At 41.0% G+C, this 24,633-nt stretch overlaps 2 protein-coding genes across 3 annotated transcripts; both read left to right on the plus strand.

Moving 5' to 3' along the window:
- Positions 1-941: 941 nt before the first annotated feature.
- LOC136436719 (prolyl 4-hydroxylase subunit alpha-3-like) lies at positions 942-9,429 on the plus strand. Of its 2 annotated transcripts, none has more exons than XM_066430933.1 (13): positions 942-1,216; positions 2,092-2,255; positions 2,799-3,193; positions 3,498-3,549; positions 3,700-3,854; positions 4,040-4,213; positions 4,754-4,821; positions 5,347-5,452; positions 7,216-7,269; positions 7,522-7,584; positions 8,307-8,375; positions 8,676-8,772; positions 9,260-9,429. In XM_066430933.1, exons 1-13 carry the CDS (start codon positions 1,146-1,148, stop codon positions 9,328-9,330), a joined length of 1,539 nt encoding a protein of 512 aa, XP_066287030.1. In that variant the 5' UTR covers positions 942-1,145; the 3' UTR covers positions 9,331-9,429. The 2 variants fall into 2 exon arrangements, with proteins under 2 accessions (XP_066287030.1, XP_066287029.1); XM_066430932.1 differs by having other exon boundaries at positions 944-1,841.
- Positions 9,430-10,071: 642 nt separating this feature from the next.
- On the plus strand, positions 10,072-23,188 carry LOC136436721 (prolyl 4-hydroxylase subunit alpha-3-like). The gene is made up of 13 exons (XM_066430934.1): positions 10,072-10,503; positions 11,783-11,934; positions 13,365-13,717; positions 16,690-16,741; positions 18,542-18,687; positions 20,085-20,258; positions 20,451-20,518; positions 20,716-20,821; positions 21,092-21,145; positions 21,568-21,627; positions 21,851-21,919; positions 22,188-22,284; positions 22,476-23,188. The coding sequence occupies exons 1-13, from the start codon at positions 10,325-10,327 to the stop codon at positions 22,544-22,546; spliced, it is 1,581 nt and encodes a 526-aa protein (XP_066287031.1). The 5' UTR covers positions 10,072-10,324; the 3' UTR covers positions 22,547-23,188.
- Positions 23,189-24,633: the final 1,445 nt, after the last annotated feature.

The raw sequence follows: 24,633 nt of genomic DNA on the forward strand, positions 1-24,633 counted from the left end.
TTCTCAATATATACAAAATTAAGTTACTGATAGTAAGATGTATGCTGTTCGCCAATACGCAACATAGTTCGAACACCCGTAAGGTGCAGTTATCTGAACTTGGGGGTATCAACCATATCTGGCTGTGAGTTAAATCCTGTTCGACTTCATTTCATGCCAACGTAATACCGTGGCGGATCATCACTAAGATATTTCTAACATTGTCGTCTGATGTGTGACTCACGGGTGGGAATATATTCACTGTACAAATTCTAGATCTCTGAGGAATGTTTGCATTGCGACGTAGGAAGTTATATGTAATAATTACACAATTCTTAGGCTTTCTCGAACTGAATACTTCTTCGGGTTTTCAGTTGCAACACGTCATGCTCAAAAGGTACGAAAAAGTTCTTCCGAAAGTTAGATATTTTTGTGGAAAAAATAGATATATACGTGTCAAGGTGGGGTAATTGGTTTGGTAGGCAGTGGACGTGACCAGATTATCAATTACAGTCAGTTCATTTGTGAAATTAATTCGGATGAACTTCGCAGTGGAGGCACAAGATTAAAAAAAGGTACCGGTCTTTCGCAGAAGTTGTGTCGTTTAAAAGAGCGTACGTCAGGTTATCCATGGTTGAGCTACAAATGTATATGGCATTATACAATGAGACCGTACTTGAAATACATTGGAGTAGAGTTGGGAAAACTTCAACGTATGTGATAGCAAAGGACCCTCTATAACGTCACATTATTACATATTATCATTAGATACACGAAAATAGACATTTGTACCATCAAAGATTTTCATTCATAAGCAAACTGTGGTGTTTATCGGACCACAATATGGCCTTCCATGTCAGATGTGAAAGTTCATAGTTCAATAGTGCCTCTTCATCATAAGTGAACAACCGGTTAGACTCCATTTGATACAGAAGTCATTGCGTGTGACCTCGCGTTAGATACAGAAGTCATTGCGTGTGACCTCGCGTTAGTCTAGACCTGGTCATTATCACTCATGCGTTTAATGCAATCATTATCACTCATGCGTTTAATGCAAAGAACTAACGATTGGTGGGAATCCACATTGAGCGGACTAAGTGCACTGTTTGTTCAGTGTTCAAGCAAAGCTCCAGCGACTTCAGCAAAAACTCGGCGGCCTATCGCCCATGATTTTCATGGCCAGCCCCAAAGGGTGTCTTACTAGCTCTACGTCATGGAGTTCTAATCATGTCTACATGTGAGTTCAGTCCTGTTTATTCAACACCGACGTGGTAAACATCCTTGTTAGGGACCGATCGAGAACGATCAGGGCCGGGAGGGGTGAAACTGACAAAAATTGTACCCAAATGCTAGCGGATGTGTCACTTGACAAAAATGATATATCTACTTCTTTGACTTAACACTCCGCACCAAAATCGCCTCTTCCACAGCCTGCACTTAAACTGTAACTCTGAGCTCCTGTAGCAAGTAAGAGTGTTAACAGAGGGTTTACAATGGATGCACAAGGTCGTTGGTAAAGCAAGTACGTGTCGTGTATCGTTCTGACGTTGTCGTCGACATGACGGCAGCACCCAATCTACGGCTTACATCCGTCTTGTTGCGTTAACGTCGTCGTAGCTAAATACACTGATCAAAACACTGCTGAAATCTTCCTTATGTCATACCTGAATCAACGGAAGTATGCGGGTTCTTTTATTACTCCATTGCGCCCTTCTTATCACCGTTGTGTGTGCCAGTAAACAGCATGGCTTTTCTACTGCTGTCGTTCGACTGGAGAATTTGTTACTATTTGAGAGCAACTTGGTGGACAAGATCAGGCAGCACATAAGTGATACAGACACTGTGAGGGAAGACATCAAAAGGTAAGACCCAGAGCTCACAGGCAAACCTTGAAAAAACCCTGTAGTGGAATATCACTAAATTTCTGTCAGATATTCTGTCAACGTCGTTCTACTTTGGACCTGGGTATGTAATGTTAAGGAGCAGACATCATAATGTGCGTGAATAGATTAAGCTCTACAGGCAAAATACCTTTAAACTCATCATTTGCAGTTATATCTTCCTGTAGACAATTGATGAAAAGTCGACTCAATATCTCTACGCGTGCAACAGGTATGTAGACGATTTTGAAGCCAACATTCTACATCCGGGTTTTGACGACCTTGCCTACCATGTTCAGCACCCGGTGGGCGCCTACCGCCTGGTGAAGCGGCTCTCTCAGACCGACCCCGGGGTTCTCACACACGCTCGGCTTCTGACAGGAGTTGTGAATGGAGGTGATTATTTGTAATGAATGACTTTCTTAATTTCAGGTTCATTGTCCCATAGCAAAATAATACGGACATATATACAAAATACAAATAGAGTAAACACATAACAATTGTATACATTTCTAATGAAAAGGCGTTCCTGTAAGGGCAGTCGGATTTTAAAAGACATTTTGTTATGGGGGCTGAATGTTCTATCTTTAAGTGAATAATGTGAAATATGATGAAAATGAGGCTTAGCAACTAACGTAACATAATGCAAGTATTTACAACAATTTGACAGTAGCCAGTTCTTAAGAACAAATAAACAGATTATATTATTTTGAATGTCTTGTTTAAGAACTAGAAATCAAATCATTTCATTTTAAACAAATAATGACTAACTCGGCGTCTTTAGACTTTTACCAAACAAAAACAAACTGCTGGAAGGTGCCTAGCATATAATTCAATCAAGGCATGGTTATAACAATAAAAACGCATGATAATCTAGACTTCGTACTTTAAGCAAGCTCAAGATGCGTTGATGACAATATCTTCCTCGACCAACCACAGATTCTGTTATCAAAACAACTGAGCTCCCAACAGAAGAGGACTTGAGGATGTCTGCGCTTGCGCTGATCAGACTCCAGGATATCTACCATCTGGACATGCGCAGTCTGACGCAGGGCCAGCTGGTGATGCTGGCCCGTCAGAGTGACGGTACTGTGGTGAAACAGAAGAGAATCACCCGTGAAGAACCCGCGTTTTCACTCGACGCGGAGGATACCGTGTATATAGGGGACATCGCTTATAACGAGGAGGAGTACCTGAATGCGGTCCTGTGGTATCTTGTCACCTTAGATCTGCTGCGGGGAAGGGAGCAGGTGGATATCACTGACGACCCGGCCAATGACTCAGGTCTAGGGAGAGTAGATGTCCTGATAAAGCTAGGAGATACCCTTACAAAGGTAGGACACACTGAGGCAATGTTTCAATCAAAATCTGCAAAGACCAGTTGCAATAAGCACTTTTATTTATTCCTTTGTCGCTGTAATTGGTTGGAATTTCACAAGTATGCAAACGCCCTGTGCAATGCCTCGGGTGCAATAACGTGCATGTCTGACTATATGTCTAGCTATCTGGTGTACTTTTATTAAGATCCCCAAAGATTCAATATCTAATCGGGAACATTAATTCACTTACCAGCATCATGTGACCTTACTGTAGAAATATTAACAGTGTTGCTGTCATTGTTACATTGTATCAATTCAGCTGAGGCAACACCAGCGTGCTTTGCCGTTCTACAGGGACGCACTGCGGATGGGTAAGCAAAAACTAGTAATACACTGTCTTTCTAATTCTAGATCAAGGAACATCACTCATTTTTAAACAAAAAGGGCATCGTAGTGTACTGAGTTGAACATGCATACATATCTTCCCGATATCCTGTACTGAATATTTGAATACATACTAGGACCTGAGAACCAGGTGACCAAGTCTAAGGTGATGGAAGCAGAGCGGCAAGCCGCGCTCCAAGGCAACGTCACCGTGAAGATGGCGAAATTGCTGAAAGGATCCATACCTTATCAGGAGGACTATGAGAACCTTTGTTACCACAGCGTTCTTCGGGTATGTTTATCAGTAGTACAATCCCCTACTTTGCCCCTCGCGGGGTTATCTGGGGGTAAATCAAGTTGAAGTTGAATCCTGGTAAATTTTTTTGACGTTTAGAAATTAGCTTGGCTGTGGTCTGTCTGTCCTCGTGATTCATCGATAAGATAAAAGATTAATTGAATTGGATTTCTGTTGACCAGAACCAACCGCCAAGTTCGCGGCTCAGCTGTACGCACGACCGGACCCGTCCACAGCTCTACCTCAGCCCGGCTAGACGGGAAGTGCTCCACGAGAAGAACCCTGAGATAGCCCTGTACCATGACGTCATCAGTGACGAGGAGGCTGCCATGGTGAGAGCATTGGCGTTCGAAGAGGTAGCTATCTATCTATTTCAACTACACATCAAAGTGGTGGAGGGATGCAACATCAGGCAATGTCTACAAACCCTTTAGGCTGTATAGGCGATAGTATCTGTTCCCACCTCCACGCATGTACTAAGAAGCGGCTAAGCGTAGCACTCTTATCTACTCTGTATGTTTAAGTCGTGTATTTTTGTTTATACTTTTCTGTATACATGTTTGCAATATGTCATACGTTTCACCGGTACCTACATGTAGCCCTTCAAGGCATGAATGTACAATAAAAGTACATGAACGATTACAAGACATATAGTATGTCAATGTGTAAAATCAATCAAAAGATGTCCGAAACAAACAAACCAACGTTAGACGTCCATCTGTTCATATGCTCTTAAACTGTCAATATCTGTCAACAAGTATGAAAACTGATCATTCTAAGGCAAGCCTGGTGGTGGATATTTGTCATCATTGTAGTTTAGGTGATTGTTTGATACATCTTCAATAACACGTGTCTGTCCATTCCTACTGACATACATGCACTAACGCCTGTTGCAGCTGGAGAGGTCCCCTGTCGTAAGCAAACATGGAAAAGTATTTCACAGCAACGTCAGGGTCAGCGAGACGTAAGTGTCTCCGTTTCTCTCCTTTCTAAGAATTAGGCCATGTTGATTTGATTATATGGATGACATCCGCGCAAGCATCAGTCGTTGTCCGTTTCCACAAAAATGTTTTCGGCCAAACTGTAAATCGTAAAAAGCAGCTGCAAAATGAGAAAATACATGCAAAGTGTTTCGGAAAACGGATACTATTGTTGTAGAATGCCAACGTCAAGTCAAGTCAAGATAGAAGTTTTGAAAGAATAAAATTGAAGATCCTCTATCTATATTACGTCCGTCCTTCCTGACCATAATGAAGGCAACTTTTGTTTTTGCCAAACTTTTTTATTCGCACGCTCGCATCAGTTTTGGGATCCCCACAGGATGCCATCCATATAATTGTCTTTCGAGGATTGATAGGTAAGGATTTCACCAGATAAATGACTTGATCAACAGACAAAAACCTCTTCCGGTGTTGTTATGTTCTACGTTGCTGTAATGGGCTTTGAGTAATCTTGGATCGCAACACAAAACCCCATCTTGACCTTTCAGTGGTTGGCTTCATGACAACACGACTGACGTCATCTCCAAGCTGAGTCGGCGGGTTGGTTACATCACCGGGCTAAATACAGAATATCCTTCCGCAGAAAGTTTCCAGGTATAACTAGAAAGGCAACATTTGCGAGCAAATACAGCATGTTTAGCCATGCTCCTCGCCATGCAAAAAATGGACTCCCAAAATAACAATGGACCATTCTAAAATACTTCCACTAAAAAAATGGATCAAACTTGAGTTTAAAAACAATTATCAGTCTCTCCATACAGGAGTGGAGTATTCCAGTAGCACCTCAACACAATATGGACCAGTCCAAAACCATATCCACTTATTAATTAACAAATAAACTTCTGCTAACAAATGGACTTTTTCATAATCATTCCAGCTCAAAATTGAAATAAATAATTACAGAATCCTCCCCTTGCAAGAATGAGATATTCCGTGCCATCTCCATGTAAACTAGACCAGTGGAAAAATATCCGCTGAAAATTACACTCTTGCGCATAATCAACCCAGTTCAAAATTGAATTAAAAAAGATCAACCCAAGGGAAGAATGAAGTTTTCCATAGTATACATAATGATATATATGAAGATTTGACAGGAGAAGAAGGAAATGACCAAAAATGGGTGAAATATAAAAATGTGACACCCCTTTGTTTGAATGCATGATTCAATAGTATACACTTTGGGTTGAAAATAACGAAACCAAAAAATTCTTTGTTTAAAAAATCGTTTTGAAAGGCTGTATGGCAAACATTTGAATGAGGGCCTGTGTACATGCCAAATTTCACATTATTTTGGTTTAATACATATAGGAACTGGAGATGTGTATCTTTTTTTTAAAAAGAGTGAACAAAGCCATGTCCTAGGAATTCCCATACCATATTTGGCATGAATACTAGCCTACACCTGCGCCATGTAATTAGATTAACTCAATTGACCAATCAGGTGGTCGCAAGGCTCACAGGCATGCAAGGCCAGGTGCAAGGCACTTGGGGTCAATGACCTTTAGGTCATATGTAGTATTGAAAGTGACAGAAGTGGCAAATATTGTCAAGAAAGCCCAAAATAAATCGTTTTGAATATATGTATGCCAAAAATGGGAATGTAGTCCTTTAAATATTTGTTCAAGCCACATATACAGCAAATTTCAGGTCATTCGGTTGAAATACCAGGGCGCAGGAGGCCAAGATATGCTAAAAATAGCCTAAAAACCTCAATAAAATCACTTTCAAGGTCAATATCAAAAAAAGGAAAAGAACGCACATTGGTTTTTGCCTACATTACCTCTGTACCAAATTTCAGGTCATTTGGTCAAAAAATGACAGAGATGAATCGATTTGAAGATTTGACATGAGAAGAAGAAGAAGAAACATGAGTAAAAACAATATGTTTAGCCATACTAGGTATGGCTAAACATAAATAGTATTTAGTTAATCTTTTAGACAAATAGGCGACGAATGTTATCTGCTTACAACATATGATAAAAGTTACAAGGTGGTCTTGTTGTTAGATTCGTTGACTTAGAATCTACAGGTTCTTGGTTTGAAACCTTCAGCAGGCCCTAATGTTGTGTCATCGGGAACGACACCTTTTTCCTCAGGTCAAAATGAGTACCTAGCTTTGGTTAGTGTTTGAGGAGAAACCACGCCTCAAGCGCGTTAAAGAAGCCACCAGACGTATCGAAAAGAGTACGGGTCCATCCATGTGTGTAAACGGATCAAGCCTATAAGTTTAATCTTGTGCAGCGTATATCTAGCTTACAAAACTCGTGTGGTGCACCCAAAGGCGGTTTCTCGATTATGCGGAACCAATAAAGTATGGATACATAACCATCCGTAACAATCCGTAACATTTTATGCAGGTTGTGAATTACGGCCTGGGAGGACTTTACGTGCCGCACGTAGACTACTTTGAGGTAAGCTTCGGTCTTCTCTTCCATATGATATCTGTGCGTGGATACAATATCGTCCTTGTATACGGTCCATATGAGTTAGGGCATAAACATTTATATGGTGAAAATTCTATTTATCTTTGACACTTGTTACGACTGAATTGTTTAAGATTTGGCTAAAGGTTTTCAGTCCACGCAGATACAGATGGCGTTAGCGGTCGCTCCAGAAGTAATTGTAGATACATAGATTAATTCATGATATTTGTCTGTTTGCAGGAGACGCAGCTGGTGAAACACGTGAACAGGCCAGGCAAAAGGATCCTGACCTTTCTGCTATATGTAAGTTGTATCTACTTGATCACCTGACAGGTGAATAGTAATACTGTGAATGCAAAAATGTTCGCGGTGGTTTTATGTTCGCGGTTTTCGTGGTGAACTCATTGCCACGAACTTAAATCCACCGCGAACAGCCGTTCCATTGCGTGACTGTAGAGCTAACATTGTTTCAAACGCGAACTCAAAACCACCGCGAACACTCCCTACCGCGAAACTAAACCCCCGCGAACATTTCTGCATTTCCCTACCGTACGGTACCAAGTGAAAACTGCTCACCCGGTGATATTCCGGTACATTAGACACAGTAAAAGGGTAATTGATAAGCTTCATTATTCAGACATCTGGTTCCATATAACAATCGTTAGATCGCTTTTCAGCACCAAGGCTAAAGCTCCTGTCACACCTTTAGTTTTCGAGCTTCTCACGACTTTGTCCCCGACCATTAATGAATTCCCCAACCATGTTAGGCGCTTAGGTGTTAATCTCAATCCTATTCTAGTTCGAGTTCGCTACTCTGATCGCCTTCAAGTAAAATTTCCCCGACTTCAATATGTAAACCGTTACAGCCGGCTGGTGCCGACAGTTGTTACCTTACCGACCTACTCCCAACCACAGATGACCTTGCAGACGACTAACTCCCAACCATGGGTCGGAAGGCCATGTCGGGTATGTGTGTGACAGGGGTTTTACAATACTTGCCACCGTTAACGTTGTTGTGTTCTCAGCTCAGCGAAGTGGAGTTGGGCGGAGCAACAGTTTTCCCTCAAATCAACCTCATCGTGCCGGCGGTGAAGGTAAGGGTGAATTGGTTGATAATTTCTCGTTCACTGTAGGAACGTGTAACTAAGATATATTGGTTGCAAAGTAATGTACAGGGAGAAGTCAACTTTGATGCTGTACCGTATACCGTATACTGTGGAATAGCTGTGGCAACTGTTGCGGGGCTTACGTTTACTTGCTGTGTTGTATAGCAAGTTTAAACCCTGCAACAGCCGCCACGGCTAACTGTGGTAGTTGCTAATAATAATGCTGTACAGCTGAATAATTTTGTTACCAGTTGAAATTTGTTGATTCTTAACGTATGTTACACTCAGAATGGAGCCTTGATGTTTCGGGACATGAAAAGATCTGGGGATTTTGAACCGTTGTCCATGCACGCTGGCTGTCCTGTACTTATCGGCTCCAAGTGGAGTAAGTTGCGCTGCATCTTACTGTAAAAACATTGATTAGAAAACTCTACACCGATGCAGGGAAGTGCCATAATAGTTCCGTGTCCTTGACCTTGTCAGCGTCAAACATTACAGCGATACTATTCTGATGTTTCACATACGTCTAGACAACCCTTGTATAAGAAACATGATCTGTTCATATATTATAATGATACACCTGCACATGTAGAAAGAAGCGAGAAGTTGACTCTACTGGATTAGCTTTTATTAGTTTATCACTTTTGTCTACTATGTATGTTTAAGCTATACATTGAATATATTTCACTGTATATGTCACATGTTAGACGACCTGTACCTAGCCCCTCGGGGCACGAATGTACAATAAAGGCCTTCATTCTTGATTTTAGTCTATCCAATTACATTGCAAATAACTACAGGAACACACATTTTGCTCGTCATCTCAACACGTTTCAATAACAAATCTAAGTGTCGTTCTCTGTTTTCTCCAGTCGCTAACAAGTGGATACTTGATCGTGGCAACGAGTTTAAAAGGCCATGTGGTCTCACACCAGAGGAGTGAAGGTCTCATCACGACGTGCACAATACCGGCCCCTGTCTCACTAGACGACAAATATCAATACGCGAAATCTTAAAGGAATCAATAAATATTACAGACATATTGTATGACGTCCATCGTCTTTTATTTCTACTATTGGTCTGCCATTTTGTGTCATATAAAGATAAAGTGTTTGTTTTTGTCTTTAGATATAAGATTGAGAGAAACGCCCTTGTTTTACCAATACCATTCCCTCCACAAATATATACATATCCAAGTAAGTTAGGAGTCTATACAGTATTAACAATTCACTTTCTGACGTAATGTATGATCTGATGTAGAATTTCCTGGACATCATTCCCACATATGTTTCCAAGCGCAATGGCCAGGTTATATTGTTGCAACAGGTGTGCGTACCGGATATCACCCGTTCTCACAACATCCATAAACATCGGTCTCTTTCATCTACTGTCAACGTCTGGCATAGACATAAGCAAAAGACTCCAAATATTTGCACGTTTAGGCCAAATATATATAAATTTCCTCACCATTACACATATGTGCTGATCACTTGATCGGCCTCATATAGTTGCATTGCATTACCCTGAAGAAATATCGAAGGGCTGGAATATATCTGAATCCGTGTAATTGAAGACGTTGAATTTTTATGGGGAAGGGGCACCACTGGATAAGGCTTTCCCTGCGTTACCATTTCCAACAATGTTACAGAAACTGACAACAATTTTTTTTTCAAATTTCTCATGGTAACAGAAGTCATAGGAACCTGTTGAAGATGTCAACCTATTTTACAAAGGCGGCCTCGAATTGTATTTCCTGCTATCTCTTTTCTCGTGAAGTTGTTTTTGACAGAATTTTGCCACGTATGACCAGGATATATCAACACGACGCTGTCACACTCCCCTCCGTCTGAACCGGCATTGTTGTGTCTGTGTGCACGACTATACACCACTCCTGAGCACGGAGTCTTTATTCTGAGTTAAACTAGCCTTAGGTCGAAATGTTTCTCCGCGTTCTCCTTTGCTTTGTAGTTGCAGTCGGCCTCTGTGCTGCTAAGGACATAGGATATTACTCCGCGATCGTGCGGGTGGAGAGACTGCTGCTGGCGGAGAGGAAAATGGTCGGAAAGGTCAAACAGTACATCAGCCAGGGCGGGCAGGTGACTGGGGATCTCAGGAGGTGAGATTTCATCCTGTTACACAAGTTATAGTATTTACATAAAATGTCCTTGTGATAGATCTATGTTACAGTAGCTTGCATTACTTAAAGTCTATCACTTTACGGGTATGCCTCCGATGCAATGATTTCAAGAGTCCACAAATCAGAATAGCACTTGCAAAAGTGTGAAATTTGGAAATTTCCGACAGGAAAATGATCTTTTGCTTTGTTTTGAATTGTCCGTTTTCATGCACGTAGAATGGTTTTAGTAATTCTTCTAGATATTAATGGGGCATACCTGCCAGCATGTTACAATCCTGTGCATACACTATAAACAAAAGAACAAAGGAATTTCGAGATTCAGAAAAAGCCGGCGTCAAAATATCTCAAATCTGTAAGAGTTGCAAAATGACTTTGTAACAATTCATCAGGCACATATTATTCTGTATCGTCAATTTCAATTGGATGAATATGTTGAAATTAAGCGCATGGCATCAATTTTGTGCAGTTGTACGACTTTGTGTTTGTTTTGTTGAACATGTAAAAACATATACCAAACCCACTATTTTTCAAAGTGTCGGATTTATGTAACCCGGTGGGTTGATATCAACAGGGATTACTACTAAATTGACATCAGTGAAACAAACAAAATGCACTGAATTGATGCTATGGTGATGTCATCATTTTCTGACTGATTGTAGTGCCATGGCGACGGCCTGGGTTATTATTTATTGATATAAGTTTGTTGCTATTGTTCGCCTCCCGTCCAACGGGAGACCAAGCAAGCTAACGTCCACTGAAGGTAGTCCGTAGGGGGGGCACTGTGGAACAAAAATTGACCCTGGGAAACCCAGCTGACCGAAAAACAACAATTCAGGCCTAGATGCCCACCCTACCCGCCATAAATCCTGAAAAATAGCATTTACAGTATTGTCAACGGTTTTAGCGCATGTTTGCCAGTGCGAAGATTTCTTCTGGTCATACGAGAGTGGTTATCAAAGACAAATTAGATATCGAAGGTTTTTTTTGTTTCTCTCATGATGAAAACGTCTACATTGTTAGCACCACAATGATACCGATTACTATAGTACGGATATGACACGCGTGGACATTACAGAAATGCCTGAAAAATTATTGAGAAACGAACGTATAGTATACTATTTGGCTACCCACTGAGGCGTAGCAAAAAAACTTTACAAGTACCGCATGTCATTCTAAACGTACTAGAATTCACAAAAATAGGTAGCTGGGGAACAATTGAAATGAAATGTGATATAGGACTTATATTGTTGCATTCCAGCTACGTGGACAGCTATGACGACAGCTGGCTACATCCGCCTCGGGATGACCCCTTACATTTTGCCCACCATCCGGTTGGGGCTTATCTTTTGATCAAGCGACTCAGTCAAAAGCATATGAAGGGCGTCTTCCAGCAGGCTCAAGATCTGATTGGTACGTGTTATTCGAAGCGTAGTGTGTGTGTGTGTGTGTGCGCGCGTGTACACGTGTGTGTGTGTGTGTGTGTGTGTGTGTGTGTGTGTGTGCGCGTGTGCACGTGTGTGTGTGTGCGTGTGCGTGTGCGTGTGCGTGTGCGTGTGCGTGTGTGTGTGTGTGTGTGTGTGTGTGTGTGTGTGTGTGTGTGTGTGTGTGTGTGTGTGTGTGTGTGAAAAGCAGAACTCGAGAAGTCATAGATGGATCTTTATGATATTTGGTATCTTGGTAACGTTAGGTGTTTGCAAAATGGTCCCCAAGTGGCTTTTTAAGGTACTGCAGCCCGAATTTCGGTCCTTTTTTTATATTCCCCTTCCAGTGGGAAGGGGGATATATTGTTTTTGCTTGCCTGTTCTTCTTCTTCTTCTTCTTCTTCTTCTTCTTCTTCTTTCTTCTTCTTCTGCCAAAAACCAAGTAGATGTGCGGTGGTAGCTCTACTAATGGTATTGCAGAAAGTTATATGTACCTTATGTTACAATGTACGGATGTTATATTTGAGATGTAGGTACCTTCAGGAAAGGTGAATACACCTGACAATAAATTATGCTAATGAGTACCTTATTTGCATAATCTATGCATAACCTTGTATTTCCCTTACCGTAAAAGCTGCGGATGTCATCTTTGAAATGTAGGTACCTTTAGGAAAGGTGAATGCACCTGGACATAAATTATGCTAATGAGGACCTCATTTGCATAATGTATGGAAAAACATGTATTTCCCTTACCGTAAAAGGTGCAGATGTCATAATTGAGATTAGGTACCTTCAGGAAAGGTGAACACACCTGGCCATGAATTATGCTAATGAGGACCTCATTTGCATAATTTATGCATAAACTTATATTTCCCTTCCCGTAAAAGCTGCGGATGTCATCTTTAAGATGTAGGTACCTTTGGGAAAGGTGAATGCACCTGGACATAAGTTATGCTAATAGGGACCTAATTTGCATAATGTATGCATCGACTTCTATTTACCTTACCGTAAAAGCTGCAGATGTCATATGTGAGATGTAGGTACCTTTAAGAAAGGTGAACACGCCTGGCCATGAATTATGCTAATGTGGACCTCATTTGCATAATTAATGCATAAATTTGTATTTTCCTTACCGTAAAAGTTACGGATGTCATATCTGAGATGTAGGTACCATTAGGAAAGGTCAGGACATCTGGCCATAAATTATGCTAATGAGGACCTCATTTGCATGATTTATGCATAAACTTGAATTTTCCTTACCATAAAAGCTATGGATGTCATATTCGAGTTGTAGGTACCTTTAGGCCATAAATTATGCTAATGTGGACCTCATTTGCATAATTTAGGCATAACCTTGTATTTCCCTTACCGTGAAAGCTACGGATGTCATATTTTTCATTTTCATTTTTTTCCTCATAGAGAAACCAAACATACTGGTTGAGCTCCCGGACAAGGAGGATCTGGAGATGTCCGCGTTCGCACTGGTCCGGCTCCAGCTGGTCTACAACCTGGACATCAACAGCCTGGTCCAGGGACAGGTGGTCATGACGGTGACGTCACCTCAGTCCGCGGTGCCACAGCACATTGCAGTGACCGGGATGGAGCCGACACTGACACTGGACCTGTCTGACACCATGTTCATCGGGGACGTGGCATGTCGGCAGAACGACTCTGAGAGCGGCATCTTGTGGTATAACTTCAACTTGGCCTCCGCTGACGGGCTGAATAGCAGAGTTAGGGCTCTGTCAAGGATAGCCAGTGCCCACTCTAAGGTATGTTTAGTCTCAACCCTTTGATATCACGAGCAATAATGCTTATTACTTTCGCCGGGAAGGTATGCCTTCGCGGGAAAGTTATGTTATCGGTTACGCCAGCTGTAAAGTGGGTCCGTATGTATGTCGAGATCATAAGTCGAGAGAACTTTGACGGATCTTGCTGATTTTTGGTAGGTAAGTGGCGGTTGTGGGAACGAAGGTCAAGGTCGAAAATGGTTAACCTGGCGTTTTTTTAAAGTGCTCCAGTGGACTTTTTATGTTAGTGTGTTTGTATGTAGACAACATAACTCGACGTATTGATGATGGATCTGCATGATTTTTGGTGGGTACGTAGAGATTGTGAAAACGAAGCTCAAGTTCAAAAACGGGTCACCTGGCATTTTCCTGCGGTACTACAGTGGGCTGTTTATGTATGCGTACTTATTTGTTGACAGGATTACTCAAGAAGCTGTTGATGGTTGTGCACGATATTTAGTGAATAGGTAAGTTTATTAAAGGAGAAGGTCAATGATGGGCCTCCTAGCGGGCACCTAAGGTACTGCAGCAGAGCTTCAAAGTTTGAGGTCAAATTTTCTGCAAATGCTACGGTCATGATTTTTGTGTGGTAGATAGTCCATGCCACATGAAGTAAGTTGTGTACGTTTGGGCCCTCTAGCGGCTTGTTTGGAGCTGCAGCGGGTGTTTTTAATTTATTTGTTTTGACCTTTGGACATGAATAACTAGACACATGGTCAACGGATCGTCTTGATTTGTAATATGTAGATAGCTTGATTAATGCTTTACATAATCAAATACTCATTATGCAAATCATGAGCTAATTTGCATAATTAGCATGGAAAGTTTATAAATCTGCTGCCTTTCAAAATAGAACTCTCAAACATGTGACATATATAGCTGAAAAAGATAGAGGTATCGATAGATACCAATGATGCTAATAGCTACCTATTTTGCATAATTAATTAGAAAATACTAATTGAAAATACCACAATATTATATGATTGGAATTTCATTCTTATATTATTAGGAAGCTAAGTCAAGATGAACAATATCAGACGAAAATTATGCATGACAAGGCCTCATTAACAAAATTTCAGCTAGCTAATGGTTTCAAAACACAACTGAACACAACACAACCGCTTGGCGGTGATTAATCACGGATGCCCTGCTGTCACTGGCATGGCCTGTTCCCTGACTCTGGTGGCCATTAATCACTTTTCCAGGCCAGGCTGTGGCAACATGGTGCAACCACGGGGGTATCACTTACATCTACTGGGGGACCTGTCTGAGGATCTCTGAGGGAACAGAAGGATTATAGCTACATTTGTGAGAAGTTCTTTGTGTCAGAAAACAGCTAATTTCTTAGCGATTTTAGATATTTTTAACCTCTTATCGAAAGTCGTGACAACATGGGGAGAAAGAAGAGGTCAAGGTCAGCATCAGAGGAGCGAAAGTTAGAAGATCGCGAGCGGAAAAAGAAAGTTTGATAAACGCAAGGAGGTTAAATATATTCAACCTCCTTGATAAACGTTAGGAAGGTTGCGATCATGTGATCATGGGGGTCATGTGTGACGTCAAGTGGGCCAGGTCGAGTGGTGGGAGAGGGGACTTAGGCAGCAACATTTTTAGCTTCCTATTTCCATGTAGGAACTATAGATCAAACCAAGGAGGTTGGTGTTACTAATGCTACGGTCGGGAATGTAGCCCCGGCCGGGCTCTGACGTCTGGGGGGCACAGGCTGTCGTGGTCACAATTAAAAGTTTCCATCGCGCTACCCTGTTGGGGTCCCGGGGTGCTCCGGTGGGCGCTCGGTGGCATTTTTGTAAACGTTTGTCACCTTCATTGGCCATGTTGGCAGGTATCCGACAGGTACCCGTCAGTTGCTCTGACTGTGTCTTGTAGTGACCCCTGTGGGGTCCGACAGGGCCCTGCCGACTGCCCCGTGAAAGACGGTCGGGCATCAGGCAGGTTCCTGGTGGGCACACGTCAGTATCTCGAGGCGTATGTAAACTGTAAATTGCACTGGAGCTAAAAAAAGAAACACGATATACGACGTTCACGCTTTAGTTCTGCTCACCTAATCTGTAATGTCACACTTGACCCGTCTTACGAAGTACACACATTATTCTGTGCACTTGGTTCGTAACAGAACAATACTTTATTCTATGCTATTTGTCAATGACACCAGCATATGTCTTTCCCACAAAAACTTTGATTCTCTGATACAACTGGCTAATCAAGATGTGTAAAGTACATGTACATGGTTTGAAGCAAATACATTTCCAACGAATTGCCTTATTTTCTGTAGAAAAGATAGAGGTTATGATACCAATAAAGCAAAAATATTCTTACAGTGATTACTCTTATAGCTCTTGGCAGAACTCGTAGGTATAGGCCTGGGTTGTTTCAAACTTTGAAAGAGAATAACTCAAGAAGGTGATGACTGATCGTCATGATTTGTAGGGATGTACATAGCTTGAGTGATGATTTACTTGATCGTATAAGAATCATGCAAATCAGGATCTGTGATGTGAAAAAGTATACAAACCCTTGCATTCCATTGTAGTCAGACCTAATTTGCATAATAAATGACGAAATACTATAATTTCAGAGTGGTAAATGATGGGATTTCATTCTTGTGGCATTTGGGAGATAATCAAATGTAGATGTTATCAGACATAAATTATCAGGGCCTTATTAACATAATATTTGAGGAAATGATACAATGGCCTTTTTTGCTAAGATTTTACTTTAATGCTGTGTTATGTGTAGAGAAAAGGATCACTTAAAATTTATGCAAATGAGGACCTTATTTACATACTGAGTGATAAGCATTCACTCAAAAAGGCTAACATCAGTCGGCGAAAGTATGAGGTCGTGGAACTCTAGTTTACTTTGCTATATGTGTGACAACATCTTTGTTGGTTATCGGATATTTCTTTCTGACCGTGAGAATTTTTGTTATCCAACAGTTGAAGCAACACGAGAAAGCCTTTACTATATATCGGGAAGCATTGGAGCTTGGTAAGCAAAACTAATAAGCTTTCCGTATCTTCTATCTCTTTTCTGTGTATCCCATAGTCCAGTCCTCTTGTCTTTGGTTATGTGACGATCTTTCGCAAATGATAAGAAATTGACACTGATTTTTCTTCTCTCAACTGTTTCCTTTTCCTAATCAATCGCCGTGCAATTCGGTTCAGGATAAACATGTCCATTTTTATGATTCCGAATAGATTACACAACAATATGACGAATATGTTTTTGTTGTTGATGTTCTTTGTTGATCTAATTGTTTGTGCAATTCGTGGACAATAATACAGGCCTTCTTTCCCCTTGAAAGTTCTCCAGATGCCAACTGTAAAATTCTCGAGTGAATTTACATAAAACTTCATGCAAATACATTTTGTTAACTAGACTGGCCGTCATTTGCTTTAAGAGCAAATTCAGGATGTTTCGCCCATACTCCTCATGCAAGAAGTGGGCTGTGCCAAAATAACTCCTGGGCAAATCCAAGTTTCTGCATAATTTATGCAAATGAGGTCCTCATGAGCATAAGTTATGTCCAGGTGCTTTCACCTTTCCTACATGTACCTACATGTTGTCACGGTAAGGGAAATACAAGTTTATGCGCGATTATGCAAATGAGGTCCTCATTAGCATAATTCATGGCCAGGTGTGATCACCTTTGCTAACGGTACGTACATGTCAAATCTGACATCTGCAGCTTTTCCGGTAAGGGAATTACAAGTTTATGCATAAATCATGCAAATGAGGTCCTCATTAGCATAATTTATGGTCAGGTGTGTTCGCCTTTCCGAAAGGTACCTACACCTCAAAGATGACATCCGCAGCTTTTACGGTAAGGGACATACAACTTCATGCATCGATTATGCAAAGTAGGTCCTCATTAGCATAATTTATGGCCTGGTGTGTTCGCCTTTCCTAAAGGTACCTACATCTCAAAGATGACATCCGCAGCATTTACGGTAAGGCACATACAACTTTAAGCATACATTATGCGAATTAGGTCCTCATTAGCATAAGTAATTGTCAGGTGTAGTCACCTTTCCTATAGGTACCTACATCTCAAATATAACATCCGTAGCATGTAACATAAGGTACATATAACTTTCTGTAATACCATTAGTATAGGTACCCCCTGACATCTGCTTGGTTTTAAGTCCCAGACAGGGACTTATGTAGGAGGGCTTATGTTACAGTATGACCTAGTTCTTGCTGGCTCCGACAGAAAATAACCAAAAATTGCATCAAAAAATTGCAAAATAAATCATTTTGAAGTAGTGTATGCCAAAAAAAATAATGGGGTCCTTTGGGTAAATATCCAATGCACAACTAAACCAAATTTCAGGTCCTCAGGTTTCAACACCACGGCACAGGAGGCCATAATGTGCGACTTTTGTCTGAAAATGACCAAAAAACCTCCATAAAATCATTTTAAAACCTTATATCAAAAAAATTTTAAAAGGGTCTAGGGGTATACACGTACTCTACCTGCATACCAAATTTCAGCTTATTTGGTCGACGGACGACCGAGAAGAAGCGATTTGAAGATTTGACAGGAGAAGAAGGAGAAGAAGAAGGAGAAGAAGAAGAAGAAGAAGAAACGTGACAAAAACAATATGTTTCGTTGGCGAAACATAATAAAAGAGACACACACCGTGCCAAACAACAGCTTTCATCTGCGCTGTTTGAGGCAAACACTGCAAGAGTAAAGCTGGTCCATCGACGCTGAACAGATCGTCCGGCAGGATGTAAAGGAGCTGATGACATGAATGAAAGCATGACCGTGTTCGTATGTTACAGATCCTGACAACCAGATCCTTTACGCTGACTATGACGACGCTATGCGGCTGGCAGCTCTAGGCGGCACCGCGGTGGATGAAGCACCAGCCAAGTTAAAGGCCTCACTGGCCAAGTCCAGACACCTCTGTCGCCTGGACGTTCTTCAGGTTCAATTACAATTGAATTCTACCATGTCTATAGATGTTGTGTTCAGCTACTGGTCGCACTTTTGACCTTATCGTTCACATTGTGTCCGTATGAGTTCCATATCGACATTTCATAAAGACAATTCAAACTCTACAGCTGGATAAAAATTCGGAGATTTATTTCCGGACGTTTCGAGTGACATCCATCACTCTTCTTCAGCGTCACTAAAGTGAACTAGCAGCACATGACTGTGTGATTTGCCATGTAAAACCCGTTTTTTCTAGTTAGGCCACACCATCTTAATCTTATGGATGACATCCGCGCGCGCAATGATTTTAGTCTGTTGTCAACAAAAAAAATAACCTCCTCTAAGGCTACACGGAACTCCGGAACTTGCTGACTTAGATTGCCGCAAAAGGCTAGCATTGTGCCGGCTTATCGGAAAACTGGGTCGTATTTGTAGATTGGTATGCCATCGATGTTGGCTAGGGGAATTTTGCGCTTGCACAGTTGTACGAGAGGATTGCGGCGGCCAGCGAATATCGCCCAGACAATGTCAAACACGACTTATCCAGATTGGCTCTCACACGTTTCTTTTGCAATAATGAGAGACATGGGAGAGGAATTGAAGGATTGGCAGAGGTCTCACAGTGAGATTTGTGAGCGTAAACCATGGAATGCTTAATATACTGTTCAATGTCATTTATGTTGAAACTGCCCTTATGGGTGTATATGAGTATTCTCATCACAGTCATATATCACCCACAGTCCTTGGAGCCAAATACCTTCTAATAGTATACTTCTTTGGTCGTTCTTGTCAATATACTGTATTAAAAATCAATCACTTGCGCTGAGTCTGCTATGATGAACAAGACAACCTACATGTACCTCCTACAAATAAACTGTGTTCTGTGGTTTAATTCGCAATACCAGCTTTGTACTAGTAGTCCTGTGGTTTAGCAGCATTTTTTTTGTGTGCTGGATTTTCTTTTTTTACGCCCGCGCGCATTAGTTTTGGGGTTTCCAGAGGATGTCATCCATAAAATCAAGTTGGTGTGGCCTTATTGTATGTAAATACTGGTTAGTGCTAGTTCACTTTAGTGACGCTGAAGGAGAGTGATGGATGTCACTCGAAACGTCCGGAAATAAATCTCCGAATTTTCATCCAGTTGTAGAGTTTGAATTTTCTTTATATATTGTTTACCTGGATGTCTAACCTTCACAAACATATCGACATTTGTTTGGTTTAGGTAAAGTTTACGGCCGAAGAAGTCATTCTTCTGTTAGATAACCAGGCTGCACAACGGTCAAAGTCAGAAAACTTTAACTGAACCAAAAATTGTTAATGCGTAACTCATACGGACTTCAGTTGACTTAGCAAAATTTAAAAAAGTTTACCAGACGTTCTGTTGTATAGAATGTAGCGCCTCGTCGAGGTCTCAAGTGTCGTTACGTCCGAGACAGCCCACACCTTTACATCAGTCCAGCCAAGATGGAGGTTCTTCACAGGAAGAACCCTCGCCTTGTCATGTACCATGACGTCATCAGTCAGAACGAGGCCAGGACATTCAGGAGTACGGGATTCCCCAAGGTTGGACATTTTGTCCGTTTTTCTTCTTTACTATTTTCCAAGAAAGCAGCTTAAGTTAGTGTATGTAATTGGATATTTGACAGTACTTTTGTGGACTTTGTGTAAGTGAAAAGGCCCAATCTGAGGAATTTATAAGCTTTAAACCTCAATCATGATTTTTTTGACCTTTTTACTGCTTAAATTTTGTTACAGTTTCGAAGGACACTGGCTTTGGATGGTAAGGGTCGTGTCTACATCGACATCTACTCAGTCAGTGAAAGGCAAGTAAAAGCATAATTTTCTTAAAAATCATGCTGGAATTGTAGTGCATATGAACGTAGGCATGGATGGTACGATCGAGGCTTTGATCATACAATGTAGTCTATTGAGTTACACGTGTTTCAATTCTACTTTGATACTATTGATAGTGTTTTACTCAGTAAGACTAACTTTCTATCTGATACATCTGAACCTCTAGCGGTTCCATCCGTGATAAGGAGGACTCGTTCATTGGGAAGATGAGTAGACGAGTCGGCCACCTGACCGGGTTGTCCACGGGACCGCCGCATGCAGAGCCTATGATGGTAAGACAATGCTGAATTTTTCATTCGTAGTATTCGGTTACCAATGCATCATGACCGCATTCACATGTGACGCTTTCCCACCAGCCTTTTGTTACGGTATGGCAACTCAACTACAACGTAATGTAACTGAAGCTAAATAGTTATATTATTAAAAATCAGAGGTGTGGCTTTGACCTTGCTTTGATCATCACATGCCATCAATGTGTTTCGTGATACTTTCAAAGATTTCTTCAATGCGTTACGTTGTTGTTGTTGTTGTTGTTCCTACAGGTCTTTAATTTCGGGCTAGGAGGCGCTATTCAACATCACAAGGACTACATGGCGGTAAGGCTCAGACCGTGTTGCATTGCGTTTTACTGTTGTGTATTGTTGTGTTGTGTATTGTTGTGTTGTGTATTGTTGTGTTGTATTGTATTGTATTGTATTGTATTGTATTGTGTTTAGGCGGTGTTCTTAGTTGATTTGCTTTGTCTGATTTAGTTTTTCAATGCAAGCTGGTACCAAAGTGAAAGGGTTCGAAAGGATCTGACAGTAAACTTGTGATTAACAGTGTTCTCCTTAGGTTGACTAAGCTTGGAACCGGGTAGTTTTACCCAATATGTACAAGAAACATCGATCTTCAGTTTTATTAAGGGTTCTTTGTTGCAAAACAACATCTTTTTTCCACATAAAAAAAAACAGTTCTAGACAATAAACTATGTTTCTCTCCTCTCCTTCTAACGAATATTCCAACTACTTTCCCACAGGAAGCACACAAATACCAGACAGCCTTAGATGGGAACAGAATGGTGACCTTTCTAATTTACGTGAGTCAGGATATCTAATTCTACAACATTACTGTGACCATTAGGGTACCGTCGGCTGAGGCTGAAGGAAAATTCCACGGAGAAAGTCTAAAAACGTCAAGGAAAGTTTGTAAAACCTGTTGTTGTGAGTTGTGTGGTGGCAAACAAAATGTACATGTTTCCGTATTGCGTTGGTCAAAAGTGTTGTTCTTTAGCTTCGTTGTTTGTTTGTTTTTCGTTCCAGCTGAACGAAGTTGAAGCAGGCGGTGCTGTTGTCTTCCCTGATCTCGATCTTATCACTCCCGCTGTGCAGGTACATGACTTGTCTTTGTCTTCTTGCTGTAGCTTACATTTTAGCATAAACATTTACATGTGTGTATTATTGGTTCACACGTGCGTAACTTATGATGTAACCGAGGTAACGTAGTATTTGTCTTCGACTTAAACTGTCTGATGCACAATCAATTGATTCTTATCATGAGCATGCCTTACCTGCCCTTTGCTTTCTTTCCAAGTATGGCAACCATTTCCGAGGAAGGTATGGTGAAAAAAGTCATGGAAATGTTTGATTTTATTCCCAGAATGCCGCCCTGATGATTGAAAATCTGAACAAATCCGGAGACAACTTGCCGCGGTCACAACACGCGGGGTGCCCGGTTCTCATCGGCTCCAAGTGGAGTAAGTGTTCCGAAACTTTATCTTCAGCTAGTTAACGTTATCTATTTAGTCAGTGAGTTTTGATAAGTTCTACCAAAAGCTATGGTAAAGATCATTCTAGATCTGTAAAAGGTTACTTTATTGGATTGTTATTAAAGCTTATGTTATGTCAGTGTGCATCAGTCTTTATCAAATTTGTTCTTTTTTCACAGCGGCTATCAAGTATATACGTGAGTTTGGAAACGAGTTCAAGCGGCCTTGTGGTCTCACACCAGACGAGTGATGGTCTCGCCACGATGTTATGATTACTATATTTACATTCTATTACGTCGTCTACATGTGCCTTTTTTGCACGATTTGTCTAATAGACTACATGGACAATTGTCTTACGTCTAGTAATGTTTTATTTTAAATGCAGTTATGAATTTTGAATTCGTATTTTCTGGCGTTCTTCCGTCGATGGCGTCAACGTACAAATGACGAAATATCAGAGTGTAATGACTGACGAGTACATTTTCTTTGACTTGAAGCAGCTATTCTAATTTACCTGAAAACTTAATTTTTTGGTTATTTGTTTACTTTTCGTAAAATGATTACCTGTAAATGGTAATGTCGTTGCTAGAAACTTTGCCCAGAGAGGTCTCTTAACGTTACTTGGACCGTACAGGCAGTGCACATTCAGACACGGTGACCCGGTAGGTTTAGTGTGACAGGTGCAACAACCGAATGCACCCCCTCCGGCAAAACAAAGTAAAAACAATGGCCAACAGATGTAACAGGGGTCGCAACGTTATATTATACTATATACCTAGCTCAATTGCAGTCGAGTTATATCAAAAAATAGATGATGAATTCGGAGGCTTCTCTAGCTGACATTTAGACGACGATTGATTATGATTATGATGTCCGCCAATAAATCTATTACCAAGAATTTTCTGAATTGTATTTATTGATATACTTTTTAACAGTAGTGCCTTTTGCCCTGCCACCAAGTTATGCTCTGACTGAATTGAAACAAGACCTAGAAACACTGAAAAATATCAATCCAATCCAATCCATAATAATTCTGACCTGCAAAAACATAGCAAAAAGCGTAAATGCGGAATGCATTAAGAATACAGTTACTAGTGTACGGTACCTTACCTTAATTTCCACTGACTTTTATCTTGACTTTTCCTTCCAGTGTACCGTCATGCACACACAAAACGGTACTAAGTTGCGGTATGAAATAACCTGTAGCAATTTGCTTGTAACAACTTTTACAGATCATTTCAATCATTTTGATATACAAAATCATCACGATTATGTTTGGGTTTAATAGAACCTCGAAGATAGCGATCTATCCTGAAATCGGATTCATTTTGTAGTCAACACCGTCAGACTCGCCACAAGACGAACCTACGAATACATTAATATTGTTCTGCATTGTCGAGCATATAAACAGGATGTGCTACACACAGCAAATTTTGAAGCCCCGTTGCAGTACCTTACCCACTAGAAGGCCCATTATCGAACTTGACCTTCCTTTTTGTAAACCCTACCCATCCACTAAATATCATATAGAGTCATCAACAGCTTCTCGAGTTATCTTGGCGACATACAAACACAGAAACATACACAGCTCGCTGCACAACGATAGGAAAGCGCCAGGTGAACCATTTTCGAACTTGACCTCCGTTCCCACAACCGCTACACACCTACAAAAAATCATGAAGATCCATCTACGTTTCCGTCACTCAATTTGTTTGCCTAAATACAAACACACAAACATGCAAATTCCGCTGCAGTAATGTTGAAAAACACCAGGTAAATGGTTTTTGAACTTGACCTTCCTTTGCACAACCACTACACACCTACCAAAAATCATGAAGATTCATCAAAGTTTCTAGAGTTATGCTCTTGACATACATGCAGACCCACCCTACAGCTGGAGTAACCGAAAACATAATCTTCTCGGCGAAGATAATTACAACAAGCGAATATAATTTCTAGTATGGGACCTCTAGTATACATTGTAGTATACCATTTCACTACTAGTATTAGATGAAATACTTTTGTTTTCATTTGCCTGTGCGTAAGTTGAAGTGACCTCATCTCACGCGATTAACCGTGGTGGTACAACATATGAGTCCCGTGTAAGTGACAAACATTCATATCCCCACTCTTCCAGTGGACGGGTTCCGGATGGGGAAGACCCTGTCGTGGCAAATGTGTCCCGCATGGTGGCGCACATTACAGGTCAAACATCACATTCCCCACAGGAGACAATTTTCAGGTGAGGGTGGAGTTTTCATCAAGGAGAGGGTATGAAATGTTTGTCCATGTTGGAACTTATACATGTGAACCTATAACATCCCATTAAGAAGGGTT

Source organism: Branchiostoma lanceolatum, chromosome 6 (assembly GCF_035083965.1).
Source record: "Branchiostoma lanceolatum isolate klBraLanc5 chromosome 6, klBraLanc5.hap2, whole genome shotgun sequence".
Lineage (NCBI taxonomy): Eukaryota > Metazoa > Chordata > Leptocardii > Amphioxiformes > Branchiostomatidae > Branchiostoma > Branchiostoma lanceolatum.

Excerpts from the sequence above, each read along its gene's own strand:
- LOC136436719 (XM_066430932.1), top strand. The coding sequence starts at position 1,660 with ATGCGGGTTCTTTTATTACTCCATTGCGCCCTTCTTATCACCGTTGTG. Across the intron at positions 1,842-2,091 it reads GTGAGGGAAGACATCAAAAG|GTATGTAGACGATTTTGAAG; the intron begins GTAAGACCCAGA and ends CGCGTGCAACAG. Across the intron at positions 7,585-8,306 it reads TCCTGACCTTTCTGCTATAT|CTCAGCGAAGTGGAGTTGGG; the intron begins GTAAGTTGTATC and ends TTGTGTTCTCAG.
- LOC136436721 (XM_066430934.1), top strand. The coding sequence starts at position 10,325 with ATGTTTCTCCGCGTTCTCCTTTGCTTTGTAGTTGCAGTCGGCCTCTGT. Across the intron at positions 20,259-20,450 it reads GGAGTACGGGATTCCCCAAG|TTTCGAAGGACACTGGCTTT; the intron begins GTTGGACATTTT and ends ATTTTGTTACAG. Across the intron at positions 20,822-21,091 it reads CGCATGCAGAGCCTATGATG|GTCTTTAATTTCGGGCTAGG; the intron begins GTAAGACAATGC and ends TTGTTCCTACAG.